This window comes from Manacus vitellinus, unplaced genomic scaffold (genome assembly GCF_001715985.3).
Source record: "Manacus vitellinus isolate BGI_N305 unplaced genomic scaffold, ASM171598v3 scaffold_5_pilon, whole genome shotgun sequence".
Classification (NCBI taxonomy): Eukaryota; Metazoa; Chordata; class Aves; order Passeriformes; family Pipridae; genus Manacus; species Manacus vitellinus.
This window is the reverse complement of record NW_021940682.1, coordinates 15,884,087-15,905,198: the sequence shown is the minus strand read 5'-3', so window position 1 is coordinate 15,905,198 and position 21,112 is coordinate 15,884,087. Positions and strand designations below refer to the sequence as shown.

Sequence of the window (21,112 nt, the reverse complement as noted above, 5' to 3'; positions counted from 1 at the left end):
ACCTTCTTCCCGCTGCGGCCGCGAGGGCTGCGGCCTCCAGCACCTGCTCACACCTGCCTGCGAATTTGACACCAGCTCCTCAAATAGTGGCAAACCGACACAGAATCAGTTAAGTTGGAAAAGACATCCGAGATGGTCGAGTCCAACCGATGTCCGAACACCACCACGTCAACTAGACCACAGCACTGAGTGCTACATCGAGTCTTTCCCTAAACACCTCTGGGGACGGTGGCTCCACCACCTCCCTGGGCAGCCCGTTGCAATGTCTGATCACCCTTTCAGGGAAGAAATTCCTCCTCATGTCCTCTCGCCTTGTCTCTGGTTGCCTGGGAGAAGAGGCCAACACCCACCTGTTTACAATCTCCTATCAGGCAGTTGTAGACAGCGGTAAGGCCACCGTGAGCCTGCTCCAGGCTAAACACCCCTAGCTCGCTCAGCTGCTCCTCACAGGACACGCGCTCCATATGTATAAATATATATACATATCTATTTGTATTTATATATATTCGTCTGTATGTTCTTGGGTGGGGCAACGCGTTTTAAGGCAAAATGGGGCTGGGGTCATGGTTGAGCATCCACAAATGACCCCGCCAGGCCAAGCTGCCCCCGCTGGCCCAAAAGCTGCAGGCAGTGCCTGGGCCTGCGATGGAGGAGCTGGGCAGGGAGCTGGGCCCTGGCAGGGACAGGGTGGTGGGGGAAGGTGGAGGCGGGAGAGCAAGGGGAGGCAGGTGGAGCGTGCCAGGTGGTGTAAGCTGAGGGACAAAGGTGGAGGTGCAGGAGTCCCTCAGGCCACCATCCTGGTGTTTCCACAGCACCTGCTGGGTTCCCAGATGGACGCCAGACCCCGTCTCCCCAGCCTGTGATTCCCCCACGCCCTGCTCAGTTCTCTGTGGGCTGTCCTGCTGGGGCCAATATGGCCAAGGGGCTGCTTTCTCCTGCAGGCAGAGTCTGCCCTTCATCTGTGGTTCCTGGGACACAGTCCATGGCAGCCTTTGTGTCAGCCTCACCAGTGGAAGGCTTGGGGGACAGCGGGACATCTCGGCTGTGACGGGGTGCCGGCTGTGGCGGGAGCGGCGGCGGGACAGAGGGGGCTCGGCTGGGTGCCATCCGTCAGAGCTTTGTGGTCGTGGCGGGGGTTTGTGGTCGTGGCAGGGCTTTGGGGCTGGCTGCTGGGGCAGGAGCTGTGCTCCGGGACTGGGTCACAGGCGGTGGCAGCATCGTGGGTCGGGCTGGAGCTGGGCGCTTGCCTGAAAAGAAAGCTGGGCTGGGCTGGGGTACCCTCCTCTGGTGTGTCTCCGCAGGGCAGAGGCAGCTGTGGTGCCAGCCATGGGTCAGGCAGGATGAAGGCTAAACTACAGGAGGTGGCATTCAGGGGTGTTATTTCCCAAGCACTGTGCCATCTGGGGCACCCTTACCTTTGCGGCTGGTATCTTCAGTCATTGTTGGAGCTGCTGGCTCTGCAACTTCAGGAGATGGTTTGGTCAGTGCTGGGGATGCCAGCTGGGACTTGGCCTCGGGGTCCCTCGATGTCCTGCGCAGAGAACGAGGCAAGTCAGGCTTTGGTTGGGCATGGCGGTCCTGGCCTCGAGGCCAGGCATCCACCTGCGAGGCTATGGCCCCTGGCCATCCCATGGTGGGATGGGAGGAGAACATAGGGAGAGGTGGGACAGCCAGAGCCCCTAGTTCCCAGCAGACTTACGTCTCTCCATCCGGAAGGGTGGGAGTGCTGGCTGGAGGGAGCTCAGGGGTCAGCTCCTCCACTGGGGCAGCCTTGCTAAGTCCACTATTTGCAGGCAGTGTGAACAATCCTGAGACATTAAAATCTACCTCTGGGTGGAGAGAAGGGAGGAGACCCTGTGAGGAAGAACTTGTGGCCCAGAGCAATGACCCCATGGCAGGGAGCCAGAGCAGGCCCCTAAATCCCTCCTCCTGGGGATGGAGAAATGTCCCTTTCCCTTCCTCTACCCTTCACCATGTGCTGTGGCCCACCAAGTGGTGCCTTAGCCCTACCTCCGGGGAAGAGGGTGTCCACGTTCTGGATGAGGGCTTCCACCACACCCTGGATGGAGGAGACTGAGGCCAAGTCCAGTTGCATGGGGTCTCTGAGAGACAGGAATGGGGTAGGCATCAGAAAAGGGGTTTGGGGGGCATTAACCCCAAATGGCTTTTGGTGTTCATTCCTGAGGGGCCAGAGCCTGAAGGGAAGCCAGCCCAGCCGAGGGGAATGGCAGGGTGTGAGATGGGCCTTGTTCCCTGTCCTGAGAACCCTGGTTTGGTGTTGGAGGCCAATGGTGTTGAAAGCCATCCATGTCACAAGTGCTTCAGGTCTCAGCCCTTTCCTCTACTGCTTTACAGAGTGGCTAAGAGGACACAAGGGACATGCAACTTGGGAACAAACACAGGACTTGAGAATGGAAGAGGTGCAGGTGCTTCAAACCCGCCTGAAGGCTGCTGGATCAGCCTTTCCCATGGCATTTGTATTCACGGCACCCGAGCTGGGGCTGGGAATCTGCATCCCATCCCTCCAAGCTGGACCTTACCCTGTGCTCTGCTGCGACCACAGCAGGTTTGGGCCCAGCACAATGGCGATGTTGCTGGGGGTCATTTTATTCACCTCCTGGTGTTCAGCCAGCTTGGCTAAAAACTTGATCAGATACCTGCGGGGTGAAGGTATAGTAGGCATGGATTTGGGGAAGAAACGGCCACTACCAGTGATTGCTTGCCCTGCTCCTTGCAGGGCTAAGGAAGCCCTACTTCAGCAAAACACCTCAGATTGTTGTAGCTCTCTTGGGGCAGGCGGCTGCAGGTGTCTCGCAGGCTCTGTACACGGCTGTCAACGTCCTTTAAGCTGCAAGAGAGAAGGAGGAGGAATGGAGAGCTCAACCTGCTCCCTATGGCAGAGAGGGACACGGTGGGCAAGGAGGAAGGCCAGTGCTGGCCACCCCATGTAGGCCATAGCCCTGGGGATGGAGATGTCTTGCTTTTATTGAGCAGCTAAGGTAGGCACCCATGGAGGAGCTGCGTTTTTATACCCCTGACATGGCAAATGAGGCTGAGCATCCCTGCTTCAAGTGCTGGAAAGGATGGAGGGGGTTGATTGGGGCCTTTTTAAGACCAGCCAGGCATTTCCGCCCCAGTGTCTGGACTCACCTGGCCACTTTGACCCATTCGTCATAGAGCTCAAAGGTCATCAAAGGCTGGGGCAGCTCCCGCAGGTAGGATTTCAGTGCGCCTGGGAGGGGAGGGGGAGCAGCGGGGGCTGATGGCAGCTGGGGGATGGCAAGGACTGCCCAGTGATGTTCCCCCACCCTGCCTCACTGGCACCCACCAGCCACAGCATGGGGGTCTGAGTAAAACTCCTCCAGGGTATTGGAGCCACTGGCCAAGCTGCTCTTCAGCTTCCTCAGCACTGACGCACCCGCTGCCAGCCGGAAGAGACCCTGGGATGAGGCAAAGAGGGAAGGGATGCACTTCGAGTTTGAGAGGGGTGCCTTTTGGGGGGGATAGTGGTGAGGGGGTCTGGAGCACTCCCTACCTCTTCCCTCATGCCAGAGGCCAGCAGCATCATGACACAGGCTTCAATGGGCAGTGCGATCTCCCGGCCCAAGCTCTTGAGGTGGGTCTCTAGGGACACGCCATAGTACCCTGCCACTGGGGTGTCTGCATTGAAGGAGGGCTCTGGAAGAGGGAGGAGAATGTCAAGAGGGATGGTGGCCACTGGGGCCATCCAGCATCTGGCCATGGCAACATCTCACTCCAATCCAAACTTAGCTGGCTGGGGGCAGAGACAGGTTAGGCAGCATCCCCAGCTCACCTCAGGCTGCGGTCCCCAACCCACCAGCCAAACACGGGAGAGAGCAGCAGATGTTAGGGAGGGGAAATGGGCCTTTTCCAGTCTTGCTGGCCACACTTATATCCCCCAGGCTCGGCTGCAGCCCTCTCTGGGCTGAGTGGAGAGCCAGCAGGTACCTGACTGTCTGTGGCTTTCCCTTAGTTCTGCCAGAGCTGTGTCCAGAGATTCCAGTGACTGCCGGTGGTACTGGGCCTGGATTTCCAGCAGCTGCCAGACAGGGTATAGACAGACAGCACTCAGTTTGGCACCAGCCCCTCTCAGAGAGACACCCATTACCAGGACGCTGTACCCTCATGCAGGCAGGGCAAAGAGGGAGCTGCAAAGGGAACCCACCCGAGGTCCATGAAACTGTATCTGTAGTGAGGGATAGAGGGTAAATTGGAGAGGGGGGTCACTGGGACAAGCCACTCTGTTTGCAGTTAGTGCTAGTGGCAGCATTAACCCGCAGTGCCTGGAGCAAGGCCAGCTATAGGCATCTGCTGATGCCTCAGTCTGTTCCTTGTCCTGGGTGGGGGACTTGGTGCGGATGGGGACAAGGCTGGGCTCAGACATACCCCAGGAGATGTTCACACACAAAGGAGAAGTGTGAGAAAGGACTTACTTTGATGAAGTAGCTGGCGTAGCTGTCCTCCTTGGTGGAGAAGTGGTAGAGGTCAGCCATGTACTCGTCCTGGGAAGGGAGACACAGAGAAGAGCAATCTTCCATCCCCTCTGGCATCCGAGGAAGAGGAGACCCCTTCATGAAGTCTTTCATCTCATCTGTGAGTTGTCTAGACAGGGTCCCTGAGTGTGGTGGGGATTCCTCCTTGCCTCCACTGCTTTCGTTTGGGTAGTGGCAGCAACCTGCCCTATGATCAAGGTCCTGGCACAAGTGGTTCAGGGATAAGAGGTCCCTGCACCTTCAGCTCCAGTGAGCTCATGCTTCTGCCAGACAAGATGCTGGGTGTTTCAGAGAAACAGGGCAGAAGAGGAGTAAGTTGATGTGAAACTTTCCTGCCACCCAGAGCAGATTCTAGCTCAGCTGGTTCCCAGCCCAAGGAGCTCCCCACTATAGCCCCTGGAGCCTCCTCTAAAGCAGAATCCTTTACTCTTTGAATCCTTTACACTTTTTATTCTCTGGGCCTGGGGCATCTCTCTGTTTCTGCTTGAGGAGCCTGTTTGTTTGCAGAGGGCAGGACACGTTGGCTGGCTGCAACCCATCTCACTATGGGGTCACCTCGGACAAGACTGGTGGAGGGAAGCAGGTCTGCAGCCCTGGAGCTGCCCCGTGGAGGAGAGCAGTGACATTCTCACCTTGCATTGTTCCACCTTCCTCTTTACCTCCTCCTCCTCTTCCTTCAAGATCTCCAGTTTGTTGGCAGCAGAAGATGCCCCTGGACCAGCACCAGCTCCAGTGCTGTTACTGGAGCTCTTGGCAGCTTGGCTCAGCCTTTGGGGTGGGAGAGAAGAGGCACATTCACGGCCTCAGTGCCAGGGACATGGGGTGGGACAGCTGTGCAGACTCCTAGAGAAATCTGGCATGGCACAGGCTGCCACTGGCAAGATTTGGAATCGGACAATCTCAGTGGCACCAAGCAGCACTGGGACACTTTGCTGCCTTTGGCAGTGGCACTGCCCTTCTCTCTCGGGCTGTGGAACCAGCTCAAGCCAGAGCAAGGATGCACCTGCAGAGAGAGTCTGACTGGGTGCTCCCAAAAAGCTGTTGGAAATTCACTCCCCAGGGCAGTCATCTTCCTCTCTCCCCCAACCTGTCAGGGGGCTGTGCTCTGTATGCCCTGGCCACCCAAGCTGCAGTGGGCCCCATACCTGCTCTTGATTGTGTTCCAGTCAGAAATCAACTTCTGGAGAGTCTTCTTGTGCTTCAGGATGATGGGAAGTTCCTCCTGGGGGATAGAGTGGCCAGAGTGAATGGAAGAGGCTTGGGAACACAGGAAGGAGTGGTGGGATGGGAGTTAGAAGGGCAGCCAGGACTACCTCACTGAGCTTGTTGAGTGGCTGCAGGACGTTGTGCTCCAGTGCAATCTCAAACTCAGCCAAGATTTTTGCCAGCGAGCTCTGTATACAGCAGCCCATCTCCAGAGCTTTCCTGTGTGAGGACAGAGGTGAAATGACTGTGGGCTGGAGCCATGCCCCTCTCTGACCCAACACCCTGATGTAGCCGCACCCATCTGGGACCTTGAGCCAGCCCCTGGCCCTACTCTGCAATGGGAGGCTGAAGGTGCTGGCTGTCCCCTCTCCCACTCCAATGCCAGTGTTTGCTCTTGGGACAGGATTTGAGCCATGGGTGCCCCTGACCCAAGACAGTGTCACTGCCAGAGTCTGGCGTCTTTTGGGGTCACCCTGGCACTTTTTCCCCACCAGTACTTACCCTAGGCTGGACTCTGTGTCCAGTTCCTTGAAGCTCTCAGCCATCGCGGTGGACAGAGCCATCAAGGGTAGCTTCTTCTGCACAGAGCCAAGGATTCGGGAGAGAAGTGGTGATGCCGACTGTGCCTGGCCACACTGTGGTGCTGCTCACCACAGGGCATCAGTGGGTGCCAGAGATTCACAGGGGTTTGGGAAGGGGGATAGACAACCAGGGCTCTGGAGGGTTATTCAATACAAAGACACTGTCTCTCTTTCAGGAGTGTCCCAAGTTAGTGATGGTTGAAAGCGTTGCCCTGCACTGCTCACCCCAGGCTGCTGGTGGTCAGTGCTGGCAATGGGACCTAGGCAGGGCACAAGCTTTGGACCATTCTTCAACAAATCTGGCAAAGCTGGGGCCTGGCATCCCATTTGCTGGTGAGGGACAGAGCTGGGGTGAGCACAGGCTGCAGTGGGAGGACTTTACTCACCACTCTCTTGTCCATCTCAGAGCCGCATTGCCCCTGCAGGCAGGCTTGGAGCCTCTTGGACACACTGTGAGCTGCTCGCTTGGCTGGCTCGATCCTCTGCTCAATCTGGGGCAGAAAGGTGGGACTGGAGAAGCCCTTTCATCAACCATGGGCACTTCAAGGCCATTTCCCCACTACCTAGCTCTGGGTGCAGGTGGCCTGCCTGCTACAGCCCAAAGCATCCCCGGTCCAGGGAAAAGGGAACATAATTCCTGGCCAGGATTCATCCCTCTGTGGGCAACCTGAGAAGCCCTTTCCAGTGGCAGAAGCCTGCCATTCCCTTAACGCCATGGTCCTGAAATCACCCTGCGGCACACAGGCGGATCCCAACCCCATGACTTGGATGTGCTGGCAGGGTGAATGGCAGGCAGGAGTGGGACAGGTTCCCACGCCCAGACACAAGCAGACACACGCCTGCCAGCCCAGCCTATGCCTTACCTGCAGCAAATCTTCTGACAGGAGCTCGGTTGCTTCTTGAGCTCTGCAGAGGAAGGAGAAAGAACCATCAGCAAATGGGGATGACCTCCACCAGCCTCCTTGGAAAGGGAGGTCCTTATGCATCCTACCTGCCTCTCTTTGGGCTCCTGGGAGCAGGAGACTTTGGCTATAGCCTGGACCACGAGACACAATGCTATGGGTAAAACAAGCCCACAGGGACAAGAGCAGCAGAAGCAGGGCAAAGGCAGCCAACCTTGCTGAGTGGTGGACAACCCCATCAGACAGAGTTTCCAGTTCAGAGCACCTCAGTAAAAATGCCCAGATGTGGCCTGGGTTTTGGAGATGGGGGCCACAACAGGAGTTGATCCTGACTGCTCACCTCTCCCCTGAAGGTGAATCTACACATCTTTGCAGGCCAGTGCAGCCACTGGCTATGAGACCACTTGTGCCAGAGCAAGGATATCCTTGTGGTCAAGCTGGGGTCTGAGACCAACACTAGCCCCTCCAGAAACACCCCCACAAAACCAGCTTTTGCTTGATTTTGCAGCAGGTGTTTGCAGCGAATCTGACAAAGGAAACTTATGGTTTGCATCAAATTCTCAAAAGCAAATTCAAAACCCACCAGCCACCCTGACCCCCACACCTCCCTGATGCCTCTCATACAGGAAGACTTGCTTCAACAGCCTGCTGTCATTGCTATGTCCTGGGAACCCTGTTTGCTTTCTCTCTGCTGCTGCTTTTTCTCCAGTTCATGTTTCTCTCTTTTCACCGCCCACCAAAGCCAATATGGGACAAGGCTGTGGAGCTGCAGGAAATGTGGGTGGTTTGGTTGAAGGCAAGCAAGATCACATGAGGTCATGGCCCACGGAGGAGAGGCTCTGCAGAGGGTAAAGAACTCTCCTGGACTCCATGAGCTGCCTGTCTCGCATTAAGCAAAAGGGAGGTGTGTCTAACACGGAGATGAGAAATCTTGAGGGAGCAGGGATTGGAAAGGGGGTTATGCTCCCCTCTGGGGAATGCAAGAAGATCAAGAGGCCACCAGGATATAGGAGCTGCTTCTCTGTGGCCGATCTGCTGGGCTGGCTGAATGACCTCTGTGGTCCAGAGGACATGATTGGTCCCACTCAGCCACCCAGCACTGGGGAACCTGTGGAGGTGGCAGTAAGAAAGAGGGAGTGGGGGGGGTGGGAAGGGAGGGCCCAGCCCTGTAATTTCAGTTCTTGGTTTTGCAAGGGGAAAGCTTTGGAAAGGCAAAGAGAAAAATAAGGAAGCGGGAGATGTAGGATGGGGACAGATGGATTTGTGTTAAGCTGTAAGTCCTCCATAGGTTCTTTGAGGATCCCCAGTCCTCTCCTCAAAGGGCATTTCGGGATGCCCATACTGCTGGGCTGCCTAGAGTCATGAGACACCCCAGACTCAGGGGGAAGGGAAAGCCCCAGCTCCTAACACCCTTCTGGTCACCACACAGCCGAGGACATGTGGCTGGAAGGTCCCTCCCCACTGCCCCATTGCCCCACATCCTGAGGAAGCCAAGATTGGGAAAGCCCTGTTTGCAGGTGGATGCAGCACCTGTGGGTCCTGGGAGAGGTAGTTGGGCTTGGGGATCAAATCACTGCTGTGCAACACCAGCGCAGCCTTCCTTCCCACTGCCCCTCAGGTGCCGGGAGGTCACAGCCTCTCAGCTTATGCTGAAGATGCTCTAAAGTCAGGGTTATTTCCCCCTTTTCCCGGGGCCACTGTCACTAGGAAGTCAGTACAGCCCCGGTGCAAACCCTCCAGAACCCATGTCCCTCTCCCTCTCAGCCCTCTGGTACAGGCAGTGCAGAAATCCTTACCGGGTGGCGATGTTGGGATGGGAGAGCTGCTGCCGCATTCGATTAAACTGTCTTTTCATCATCTTGAGAGCTGAGAGGAGACCAGGAGAGCCACTCTGCTTGACTGTACCTGCTCAGCACCCCTCAGTAATGCTTGGCATCGGATGCCGGCAGCCCCTCAGCTCCCAGGAGCTGCTTGGCTCTTTGCTTTTTCCTGAGGACCTTTCCCTCCTTACTCCTCTTCTTCCTCCTTTCCTCGTTTCCCCCTTTTTCAGTTTCCCCAGCTGGCCCCCTCCCTAGTCTCTCTCTGGGGATGCCCTGCCTGCTTTCTCTTCTCCTCCCTTGAACTCCCCTCTCTTGCTCCTTCTCTTTTTCTGAGCTTCCTTCTTCCTCCGTCCGCCCCTCTGCCGCAGATCAGGTAAGAGCAGTTCAGAGCTCCTGCTCCGTTCTGTGTTCCTGTCACCACCCCACAAGTAAAAATAACTTCAGCCAAGCCTTAAAGGGGAAATATTATTACAGCATACACAAAACAAGGCAGGACAAGCACATGCCACTGCCGAGCCCAAGCGAAGAGCCCACGCTCTCTTTCTTGCTCTCTGTCTCAGCTGGAGTGGTTCCCCCCCTTGCCTTGCCCACCACCAGCTGTGCCGCGGGGCAGCCCCTGCCGGTGCCAGCTGGCTGTGTGGTTCACTGGGTGCCTGGTGTACTCCCTGCCCTAGCTGGTCACCCACACTCTGCCAACACTCCTCAGGCACCTCTCCCTGCTCATGGGTGCTCCATCCTCTTCTCCTGTGATGTATCCCCCCTGCCATTGCAAAAGCAGGAGAAGCAGCAAAGCCACCTGTGCAACCCCTCCTGCGCCCCTCACCCTGCTTTCCCTCCCTGCCTTCGCTGAGGCTTTCCGGAACCACAGCAAAGCTGTGGCAAACGGCAGTTGCCTTGTGTTTTGGGGAGGCCCCTTCCTCCCCGCTCCCCCTCCACCAGCAGAGCTCCTCCGAGCAGGGCGGGTGGGCCCAGTGCAGAGCAGCAGCACTTGCACAGTTGAACGGGGACCACAACCTCCCTGTTCTCAGGCTCGGGTGTTTCCTGCTCTCTGCAGAGCTGCAACAAGGTTCACACTTTTTTTTTTTCCTTTTTCTAAAAGCATCCCCCTCACACCACCATGACCTTTGGCCCTGGCTCTATGAAATGTAAACCTCACTTGCACCTAGGACTTTCCTCCTCCTGCTCTAAGAGAGAGGAGAGGTTGCTGTTGGCTGGGTTACATGGCTGGCAAAGGAAGTAGCAAACGAAGCCCAAATGAGAAGCGGTTTGCTTGTGGGCAGAACAGGCAAGCAGAAAAGGAAAAAGAGGCAGAAGGGCCACTCTGCCTGTGCCTCAAAGCCTAAGGAGCAGTAATTTGTGGGCTGCTGGGCTGTGCTTCTTGGTAAGAGTCAAGTCTCCAGTGAGTGTATGGCAAAGTGGCACTGGTAGCTGTTTTCAAGCAGGTTATGGGGTGAGGGAGCACCACTCTCCCTGCCCAAAACACCAGGCTGCTCTAAACCTGTGGCAGAGCACATCTGATCCCCTGATCCACTTCCAGCACCTATCGCAAAGATGCAGCAAAGCCCTGCCCAGATCCTCCCTGGCTGCCTCAGTCGGTGGCCAGGCCCTTCCGCCCCTGCAGTGTCAAGAGACCCACTCCCAGCCTCAGGCTGCTGTTTGCCAGAGCAGATCCCCCTCTTTGCACCCCTGGAATTGCTTCCAAGAGGCAGCCTGGGGGAAGAGGAGGAAGTGCTGCGACCATCAGTGGTAAAGCTGCAAAAAGTCATGTGGGGCATGGGAACAAGGTCAACCCCTGCTTCCCATGGGCTGTGGGGCACAGACCTTTGCCCACCGCCTCTCAGTGGGGAGGGAAGTAAGCAGCACCCAGTTTGCAGCCTAGAACTGATTGTTCTCAGAAAAGGAATTGAGAACTGTTGGGGGAATTCCACCATCCCAGCTCCCCGCTCACAGGAGTGGGGAAATCACTGCGGCAAGGTTCTCCCTGGAAAGGACCCTGGGCAGGGTGCAATACAGTTCCTCAGAGGTTAGGGAAGGTGAGGTGTGAGAATGTATTCCTTGGGTCAAAAGGCAGAGGGACAGGATCAGGAAAGAACTCTTTATTTCCCATAAATACAGCTGATTCTTCGCGCCGGGCGTCTAATTTTAAATGTTTGTTTTCTTCCATTTACAGAATTCTGCACTGAAAATATATACAAGTCTATTCAAGAACCAAACAAGATCTGCAAGGAAAAAACCCATACAAAACCCTTAACAGACCAGAAAGGGAAGTAAGACACAGCAGAACCCCAGCACAAAGACCTTGCTTCCCCTTGTCCTCTACTGCCTGCTGTGCCCAGCTTTGAGACACATCACCTTTGCTGCCCCGAGCCAAGAGTGCAAGGCATTCCACTTGTCTCCACCTCACAGAAGCCTCCTTCTGGCTCTGACAAGCCAACACAGGGCACAGCTTGCCTGTTTTCTATGCTCAGGCCCTCTCAAAACCAGCTTAGAAATGGGAAGCAGCTCCTGTGGTCTCAAGTCCCATGAGGAATCAGGATTGCTTGGGATGTGCCATTCCCCAGTCTCCTCCATGCCTGCAGATCCCCGCTCTTGTGTCACAGTGATTAGGTGGCTGGAGTTAGCCCCCTCCCTGCCACAGGGAGCCAGGCCTGCCCTCAGCTGTGGGCAAAGGTGAGCAAGGCACAGCTGAACCCCCCCCCCCGTACGCCCCTGTGAAGAGCTTAGTGGTGATGGGCTGGGCTCCCGTCTCTCCCTGGCTCCCAGCCCATCACCTACCCCACTGCGAGAAGACACTGAAGAGCTGAGAAAGCTCCCCACACCTCCAAGCTCTCCAGTCCAGCCAAAGTGGAGGAAGACTAAGTGCTGCTTCCTCTCCCCATGTGTCAGGAGGCTGCAAGGAGACTACCCCATATAGTGTGCCCCTCTCCAGCCCCCGTTCTTGAAGTTGTTATGATAGATAAAATGTGGGAAGAGTGCGGGCCATCCCACTGTGGTTCAGAACTCCAGCTGAAAGGGGCTGGGAAGGCACAGAGCAAGCCCTTCCCAGCCCCCAGGGTCCCACCCTTGGGCTCACCTCCCACAAGCAGCTCTCTAAGCAGCTAAGACAGAGAGATGTGATGATCACTCTCCCTGGCCCCCCCAAAGCAAGGGCAGCTGCTCTCTGGTGCTGGAGAGATACCTAGCCTCTGTCCAGCCTTGTTCCATACCAGTGTGATCCCAACAGATAGGGAAACACTGGGGCCCAGCTCCAAGAAGGGGAGAAGGGGGGACAAGAGGGAGCACCATAGAGCACGAAGTAGCTGAAAAGCTGGGAAATGCAGAGGGAGCAGAAAAGGATCTTCCTTTGCTAGCCCTTGCCCTGTGCTGAGGCTGTTAAAGTTCCCTGTCCTTGTTCCCCACTGCACCTAGAGCAGGAAAGCAGGGTTAGAAGAGAAGCTGGACAGACTGGGGAGGGAGTGTCATCTTCGGAAGAGCAGGGAAGGCAACTGTTCACACACACGAAGCTTTCCACTCTGCTCCTAGTCTTGTGGGACGAACATCTCCTGGCATCTCTGCTCTCCTCCTCGAGGCACACTCCCTCGGGCCCTCGCCTGACTGCCTGGAGAACAGAGCGTGAGCAGCAGCCCCCCACCCACCCTCCCATCTCCTCAGGCTGCTCCAGCCCTGCAGGGTTGGCTTCCCGAGGAATCTGCAGTGTAGTGCCTGCAACATGTGGCTCTAGAGGTTTCCCCAGGACTCTGGTGGGGGAAACTGGTCCACATCCCCAATTTCATTGTAGGTTTGCTCTCCCATGGTGAAGGTCAGCTTGTACCGTAGCCTCACTTTTTCCTGGAGATGGAGGAGAAAGGATAAGCTGTCAGAAGGAGGGGAAGAAAGGCATGAGGCACAAACCATTTATGTCTGTCAGACAATGCTGAGAGGGAACGGGGACAGGGTAAGGAGGCTTTGCTTAGGCACCAAAACCAGCCTCTGCTCGTGCCCCAGGGATGATGCCATTACCTTCTGTGGGTTAGCGAGCAGCAGGACTTGGGTGATGGCACTGGGGTGGACAATGGGATTGAACGCTGGCAGCTCCGTGCCTGAGGGAGGCTGTAGCTTCACCTTCATTACCTAGGGAGAGAGAAGAGCATCCCACACCTGAGTGACTTGGCAGCCAGAAGCTCTGCTCCTATACTTGGGGAGCTTCCACTGTCTAGTCAAAGAGAAAAACATTGTGCCGGTTCCTGCTAATCTGAAGGCAACACAACTTGCTCCCATGCCCACAGAGCTCTCTCAACCCACCCTGCTTTTCCTGCAGAAGTAGAATCACGCTCTTGCTCAGTCTGGGGACCTCAGCCCCAGCAGTTCGCTCACCTTGGGGACGGCAGACTGAAAGACAATGTTGCGGATGGGCTGCGGGGCCGTGCTGAGCATAGAAATCACCACCACAAGCACATCAGGCCTCTCGGGCAGGGCATCCTTAGCAAAGTGGAAGAGGACACGGAAGCCATGTTGATCATACACTGTCACAGGGAGAATGCTGCCTGTGGGAAAGGCAGGGACAGGCAGCAGTCAGCCAGGAGGGAATTGTCCCCATCACCCAAACTCCATGCAAGTGACAGAGACAGCATTCCTCCTCAACCTCCACAAAATCCAACAAGCAAGAAGTTTCTTCACGTTCTTCCCCTCCATGTGTGCAGCGTTTGTTCCCCCCATGCCTGCCCCCCTCTTTGTCCCCAGCTCACTGGGTTTGATTGACTCCAGAGGCACAGTGATGTTGGCCAGCGAGATCTCCTGGGGCAGCGCAGTGGCAGGAGGCCGTGGTGGCACTGCAGTACTTCCTGCTGGTGTGGTGGCAGCTTTCGGAAGTGTAGCAGGGGCAGGCAGCTCTGAGGTCAGGGGCAGTGTGGGGTTAGGGGAAACACTCTGGAGCACAGGTGGAGTGCTGGGATTGTGGGCTGTGGTGCCAGAGCTGCTCCTGTTCTGCAAATCCCTCAGGGTGAGCCGAGGGGGTGGCTGCTGCTTCTCCCTGTAGGGAAAGAGCAAGGTGTGGAACAGGGCATTGAAGTGCTGTGTCCAGCACCCCAGAACGGGAAAAGATGGGGAGAGATGCGAGATTGCACTGCCCCTGCTTACCATCGCACTTGTTGAGACTCTGGAGGCAAAGACTGCTGCAGCAGAGTCTTGCCCAGGAGGTCCAGGTCATCCAGGCCACTGCTGCTAGGAGAAGGTTTGGGGGAGGATGCACCGGCATCTGCTTTGACTGGTGGTGTTGCTGTGATAGGGGTGATACCGAGCTCATTGCTATCTGATGACTGTAAAAAGAATGCACAGGAGAGCCCTCAAAGCAAGGTTGCATTTCAGCACCAACCATCAGATCTGGGATCTTTCCCTACTTCTTCATTTATTGCTTTTACTACCCTCCCCACCCTCTGCCATGGCTCCCAGTGCATTACCTGGAAGCTGTTCCAGCCACTGGTATCACTGGCCTGGGCAGCATGTGGTGCTGGGTCATTCAGGCCTGCCAGGAGTAAAAGCAAACATGAAGCTTAGCTATCAAGTGGGTAAGAGCAATAAACGTGGCCTGAATAAAAGAGACGAAGCAGGGCAGAACCACCAACGTGGTCTCCATCTCTGGCCTCCATCCTTGCATGGGGGAGAGCCTGGAAGGTGATAGTAGTTTTTTCTGTCCAGAGATCCTCATTTGCAGTCTAGTTCTCACTGCAATTGGCAGAAAAGTGAATACTACTGGGCTGACAAGTCTGGCTGACCATGATGTCTACTTCATGCTGTTGTACTCAAAACACTTGTCTTAGCAAACAGACACCTTGGTGGGCAAAGAAGGACTCTAAAGCCTTCTAGGATTGAGTCCTCAAAAGATTTCCATGTGAACAGTTCTGGAAGTCCCATGCATCTGTTATCAGCTCATGACTTCAACACCAAGCAGTAAACATGAGGAGCTGAGGGTGACCCACCCTTGTGATCCCATCTGGGGATGGCCATTGCATCATGCTTGATTTACCTGCCAGGTCAGTTTTCCCAGAGCAAATCAGTGGGGGCATCCCTGCAGGCTCTCTCTGACTAGCTAGGAAAACACCTTGGGACTGAAGTTCAGAATCATAGCAGGGTCTTTCCCTCATGCTAAATGATGGACATCTCTTTGTCTTTCATTATTCCCCTCTCCCAGAGCTCTTTCTTATTAATGTTGCTGCCACAAGAAGAACCACCCATACAGACTATCCAGAGTCAAGGAGAGAATAAAGAGCTTTTGCTCTGGATTTCTCACCTAAAGACATGAGTTCATCATCCAGCAAGGAGACAGAGCCAGCCTGGTCAGGCATGGGGACTGCTGAGCCACCTGAAACGGTGGGCAAGGCTGGGTAGGAAGGGCATGTTGCTGGAAGCTCCAGGCCAGACAGATCCAGAAGCGCTGAGGTGCTGCCTGCAAAAAAAAAGAAGCTGAGAATCAAAAACTTTACCCAGTCCTTATACAGTGTGCTGAGGCCAGTTCCCATCCTTCCGCACACCTGGGAGAGGGAGAATGCCCTGCTCTCCCTTCCAGTTCCCTCTCTTCATGCATCAGTCACCCTCACATGCTGTTTTCTCATCTCACCAGCCCCACTCTGACCTGCTGCAGGTTTCACCTTTCCACTGCTCTCAATCTCCTCTTACACTGCAGGAAACCAGCAATAGGGTCTCTCTGCTTGATGTTCCTGTCCCCAGTTCCCCGAGTCTTCTCACCTCGAAGGGGACCAGCCACTGTCTCCCCATTGATCTCTTCTCCCCGTACAAGCTGCTTGTAGAGATTGATCACCTGTGTTAGATTGTCATTGGCTTGCAGGATCTCCGCTGAAATGGAATAGGTGGGAACTAAGTTTGAAAACAGTCAAGAGAGTGACTTTTATACCCTGATTCTGCCTATTCTGTCAAAGCAAGGCCCAAGGAGCTGCAACAACCCACTGCAGAGAGGGTGTTTGCCATTGTTGCTGCAGAATGCACCAGGGTACACTGACACCTCCACGGCAGTCTCAGCAGGAATGAGAAAGGCCAGATTTGTTTACCCAGAGCTTCATCATTGTCTTCTGTGTCACTGGCAAGGCGGAAGAGCATGGGCCTCATGCGCTCACAGCGCTGATACAGCTCCTGGAGGAGAGGAGAAAGGGGTGCTGAGGTAAGCAGCAGGACGCTCAGCTGGGGCTACAAAATAGGCAGGAGGACAGGGGGATAAGGGTCACCCATTTCTGCTATGCCCAGGGAGGATGCTGGGATGGCCTTCCCTCACCTTCATTAGGTCCTCATTGCTTTCTGTTGTCTCCCCCTTGCTGTAGTTTGTCACCATCTCTGTCAGCAGCTTCACATTGTTGTTCACCTCCTCAATGGCATTCACTCTCTTGGAGATCTTCTCCATGCGCTTCTGGTCCTGGAAGGGAAGCACATGGGGAAGGATGTCCTTGCTCTTGGCTATAACTTGGAGAGGAAGCCAGTCAACCACCAACTCCCCGGTCTAAGGCACAGCAATACTGCCCTCAAAACAGCTCCCACTCCACTGAAAAACTCCAGGTTATCTCTGGGCCATAACTTGCCAAACAGAAGGAACTGCTGCAGATCTAGTGCTGCAACAGGGCCTGGGCCACAGAATGCACCCAGAGCCATTCCTCCAAGAAGCCAAGGGATGGCAGAAACCACACATGGACACTTTAGCAGCTGCTACAGCAAAATTCTGGGCAGAAGCTCTGTATGTCTGCATGAGGTCACAGAGCCACTGCTCCTTTAGTGCCAATCATCACGACCCAGACCATGTCCCCCCAGCTTCTCTCTTTCCCAGCCACACCTCCTGAACCATCTCCTTGATGAGCTTGTTGGCAGCCCGGAGGTCCTCGGGATGGGAACTTTTCAAGAGCCGAGCCAGTGTCTGCAAAAGAGAAGGTACCTCTGAGCCCAAGCTGAGGGGCAGCAGCCAGAGTCACTCTTGCTACGCTAGAGCCAGTGGTTCCCCCTGCCCCAAACCTGTATCTGGCAGAAGCAGTGGACAATGCCAGCTGTTTAGAAAGCCCAGCCACAGGAGCTATCAGAGACCAGGCAGAGAAGAAATAAAACTGCCCTTCCTTTTCCCATTATGGTTCTGTTTATGTGAGATAGGTCTTTCCCTGAAGATTCCCTGCATTCAAACCCTGCTCCTACCTGCCTGTTACCCACCACAGAGAGTCCAGAGTGCAGCAGCACTAGCACTGAGATAGAGAAAGCCTGGTATGTGCAAGAATTACCATGGGATTGCAATGGACTCAGACCTCTTAACATGCCTCTGCAGGTGCAATTGGTGAAGAGGGAGAGCTCCCACCTTCTCTCCCTCTCCAAAGTCAGTGAACAGTCCCACTGGCCACCTATAAATCCTCATCTGCAGACTCTGATCCATGGAGGCAAAAGGTGTCACCTACAGCAAACTGGCTGCAGAACTAGACCCAGAGGAGCTCAATACTTGTTTAAATGTATCAGCACTGATAATGCAGAAGTTTGCCTGACACAATTCCAATGGAAAGACAACAAAGGATGAGTCCAGGAGGGTATAAGTAGTTAGGCAATAAGCAGATTGCAGTGCTGGGGTGGGGAAGAGATAACACCAGCAGCATCTGGGGCTGGATTTAGACCTTGTGGCCAGGTAACTCAGCTAAGTCAAAGGTCAAACAGACCCACATGCCCCACCTCTGTCCGTTTCCTTTGTCATGATTTTGGAGCAGTCCCTCAGCATTCCTGTGATGCAATTTTCTGAAGGAGACCATGTGGAACAGGGGCCTCCACATTAGGGGGACATGAGATACTGGAGCAGGAGGATATTGCCTGCTGTCCCTCTCCTTGCACAGAGCCCTCACCTTGGATTTTTCTTCATCATCAAAGATGATGTTCTTGGGCCGAGGGGGTGGCGGTGGAAAAGGAGCATCATCGGGCAGTTTTGGGTCACACTTCACAATTCCTACAGTAGACACCAAAGCAGAGATCAGCAAAATTCACCCATTTGGGGATGGCACCGCCACCCAGGTCTTCTTTCCCTAGTGGCCCACCAAATTCAGCTGGGACTGACGGTGTGTGGGTTTGCTCCTGTTACCCAAGACCCTGGATAGTGTTTTCACAAGAACTCCCCATAAATATCCTCTCTTAGAAAATTCCAGCATCTACTGCCAAAGCACTCGTAGCCCTTCAGCCCCAGACCTTTCCAGGGCCCCATCTCCCACAGAAGCAGGCAGATATGTCCTCCCACCCAGCAACTTGGACCACCAGCAACTCCCTCTGCCCAGCTAGGAGCCCCAAGACACCCAGTCCTTCTCCTGACCCTAGGGCTGAGCCAGACTGATGGATGTCGTGGGTCTGGGCACAGGGAAGGGAGAGCTCATTTCAGATTCTGTCCAGACAAAAAACAAGGGAGGGCAAACCATCCATCCACCTTCCCCTTCCAGACCTTGTTTCTTCAGCATCTGGTAGGCTTCTGAGATCTTCACCTCGTGGGGCAGCCCTAGTGTCCAGCTGTACATCAGCTCCAGGATCTTTGACTTCACTTTTTCTGGTGTCCGGCTGCCAAGATACTAGAGGAACAGAAAAGAGGTGGCTTTAAGCTGATCTGAGCCGTTGCAAGCTTGGCCTGTTCCTCTCCTCTCACTCCCCAGGAGAAGTGAGACTATTTCCAACGGGACAAGGAGGAGGAAAGAGGAAGCAAGTAGGGAAGCTCATGAGGGCCTTGCAACACATCCTATGCTGTGCCTGGTTTCCACAACAGGAAAACAATAGGTGTGAGAAGTGCTGTAGCAGCAGCCCCTTAGCAACACAGAGATAGGTGGGAAGGCTCAGGCAGGTCTCTGTCCCCTCCTTGTGAAGAAAAGGGTCCTGCCAACAGATGCTGCTCAGCAAGGGAGCCCTCGAGAACAGGGTACAGCAAGGCTGGGAGAGGAAGGACTGTGGTTAATGGTCTCTGAGGCAGGGCCCAGTGCCTGGCATCCTTTAGAGCAAGGTGAGCCCCAGATGACCAGTACACAGTAGGGAGATATCCAAATGCTACAGCTCTCCTCCTGCCATGCAATCATCCTTCACCCTTCCCCTGTGGGTCTGCTGGGAGTTCTGGTAACAGAAACAGTGCATGTGCCACCAGAGTCTAGCGGCTTAAGGCAGAGGACATGCTCTAGGGTGCCAATCGAGAGGACTTTAGGATGCTGCTGTCACTGTTCCTGGTTATTCATCACTGCAGATCACAAGCTGTGACTGGCAGACAAATGTTTTCCTTAGTCATAGTCTTTGTTCCGTTAACCCTACACTTGCTGGTGTTCACTGTCTTGACTGAATAGGGGAGCACACACAGCTTGTTCTGCTGCAGGAACAGCAGCATCAGCAGAGGAGCAGGTAATGACTTGGTCCTTCAGGTGGACTCGCCAGAACACTACTGACCAGGCCTGGGCTTGTCCTCCCTGAGTGTCTCAATCAGGTTGGGACACCCCAGAGAGACATGGTCAGATGTCAGAGCTGGGGGAGGTTCCCGAGCACATGCAGCACAGAGCCCAACAGCAATGCAGAGAAGGTGACTCCAGGCCCGCATGTGAGCTCAGCTGTCTCACAAGCGCTGGCTGCATCACGTCTAGCTGGCCCTCAGCTTCCTACATCAACAATCAGCCTGGAACAGAGGGGTGAAAATTCACCTTCCAACCAGGAAACTCAGCAGGGAACAAGGACTAGATCTCATACTAACACTGTCCTGTTTTCCCTACATTCCAGTGGCTGTCTGGCCTTTCTGCTCAGCCACCACTTTTTCCCAAAGCCCTCCTGTCACTAGGAGTCCTCTCAAGCACGATGCCCTGGGACCCACCTTGGGTGACACCACCTTGATGAGCTCATTGAGGAAGCGGAACTTGCCCACCTCGTCATGGAAGCGTTTGCCACAGCTCTTCATGCAAGACTCCAGCACCTGAGGAGAGGGGACAGGTGAGTCCCAGCATGGGGACAGCAGCAGGATCAGGAGGCAGCTCCCTCCTCCTTCTCCTTCACCAGGTGTGGGGCCTGTGGCTCCTGTCACAGCAGCAGAAGAACATCCCCTTCCCCCCATCCCAGGGTGGTCAAGCACCCTCCCACAAAGAAACAAGATTTTCCTCTTTGGAGCCAGTTTTTGCAGACATGGCTCAACAGCCCATGGAAAGGGCTACCCTTAGAGAAGTCACAGCAGGGTTTCACAGTGTGGATCCACAATACGATTAAGAATCATAGAATCATTTGGTTCGAAAAGATCATCAAGATCATGGAGTCCAACCATTAACCCAGCACTGCCAAGACCACCGTAACAAAAAAACAAAAAGCTTCCTATCAACAGGATACGATCTTAGGAAGTAACCAAGTAACTTTCCTGACTTGTGGAACCACCTTTGCTCCCTCTCCCACCCAAGGGCCCGGGTGATCCAGGGCTTTCTTAGAGGGAATTCAAAGCTTCCCATACTTCTCCAGTAAAGCCGGAGCATCTCCAGGCCCTGCTCCTCCATCTAGTTCTACAAGCCTGCAGATGGCCTTACCGTGAGGGCCTGGATAGCTTCCCATTCTTGTGGAGACTGGATCTTGTGGGCAAGAAGTCGGGTGGCAAGTGGAGGACTGGAAGGAGTGAGAGGAAAAAAAAGGTAGGCAGTTATTGATGAAAACCCTGGTCCCTGTCTTCCTGTCTGGGAATCCAGGGGTGAAAAGCATGTCGCAAGTTGAAGACACTGATAAGGCACCAAGACACCTCAAAACCTGGGGGGTACCTTCCATTAGTGGATCGGGACCCCCCCACCTACCCTTACCTTGAGGGCCTTTGTGCCTATTCAGCTCTTGGGACAATCCCACTGGATTTTACTGTGCGAGGGATCACAGCTAGGCCTGTGACCTGGAAAGGACGAAGCACTTACCCCTCCAGCTCCTTATTGAGCTGCTCGCAGAATGCATTGATACCATCCCAATCCAGGTCCTTGTTCAAGGGGTTTGTTGCTTTGTCTGCGGGCGGGAGGAAGGGACGGTAAGAAAAACCTCCCCAGGCGAGGGGCAACGTCGATCCCACTCACTCCCTCCCTGCCAGCTCCATCAGGTGCAGTGGCGGGGGATGGTGAGGGAGG

General features: G+C 55.0%; 3 protein-coding genes across 3 annotated transcripts in view; all 3 read right to left on the bottom strand.

Annotated features, from left to right (window-relative positions):
* Positions 1 to 464, bottom strand: part of PDXP (pyridoxal phosphatase) — a 3,347-nt gene extending 2,883 nt beyond the window's left edge. Inside the window, exons 1-2 of the mRNA XM_029963406.1 lie at positions 351 to 464; positions 3 to 57 (exon numbers count right to left, since the gene is read on the bottom strand). Of these exons, the coding sequence (XP_029819266.1) occupies positions 3 to 57; positions 351 to 464 (169 nt within the window). The remainder of the gene's footprint in view (positions 1 to 2; positions 58 to 350) is intronic.
* Positions 465 to 699: 235 nt separating this feature from the next.
* Positions 700 to 9,756, bottom strand: SH3BP1 (SH3 domain binding protein 1). The gene is given in 18 exon segments (XM_029963647.1): positions 700 to 1,247; positions 1,416 to 1,531; positions 1,700 to 1,829; positions 2,011 to 2,102; positions 2,541 to 2,657; positions 2,768 to 2,848; positions 3,151 to 3,232; positions 3,329 to 3,440; positions 3,536 to 3,678; positions 3,970 to 4,060; positions 4,455 to 4,523; positions 5,147 to 5,282; positions 5,660 to 5,736; positions 5,828 to 5,939; positions 6,222 to 6,298; positions 6,688 to 6,792; positions 7,165 to 7,207; positions 9,000 to 9,756. Coding segments are annotated over 18 exon segments (2,013 nt in total). The 5' UTR covers positions 9,062 to 9,756; the 3' UTR covers positions 700 to 879.
* A 1,348-nt stretch (positions 9,757 to 11,104) lies between these two features.
* On the bottom strand, positions 11,105 to 20,989 carry GGA1 (golgi associated, gamma adaptin ear containing, ARF binding protein 1). The gene is made up of 16 exons (XM_029963550.1): positions 20,909 to 20,989; positions 20,540 to 20,615; positions 19,846 to 19,944; positions 18,454 to 18,577; positions 17,870 to 17,970; positions 16,834 to 16,914; positions 16,285 to 16,422; positions 16,064 to 16,145; positions 15,744 to 15,851; positions 15,289 to 15,444; positions 14,459 to 14,523; positions 14,139 to 14,317; positions 13,748 to 14,031; positions 13,377 to 13,546; positions 13,023 to 13,133; positions 11,105 to 12,851 (listed from the first exon to the last, which is right to left on the bottom strand). The coding sequence occupies exons 3-16, from the start codon at positions 19,927 to 19,929 to the stop codon at positions 12,741 to 12,743; spliced, it is 1,794 nt and encodes a 597-aa protein (XP_029819410.1). The 5' UTR covers positions 19,930 to 19,944; positions 20,540 to 20,615; positions 20,909 to 20,989; the 3' UTR covers positions 11,105 to 12,740.
* Between the last annotated feature and the right edge of the window lie 123 nt (positions 20,990 to 21,112).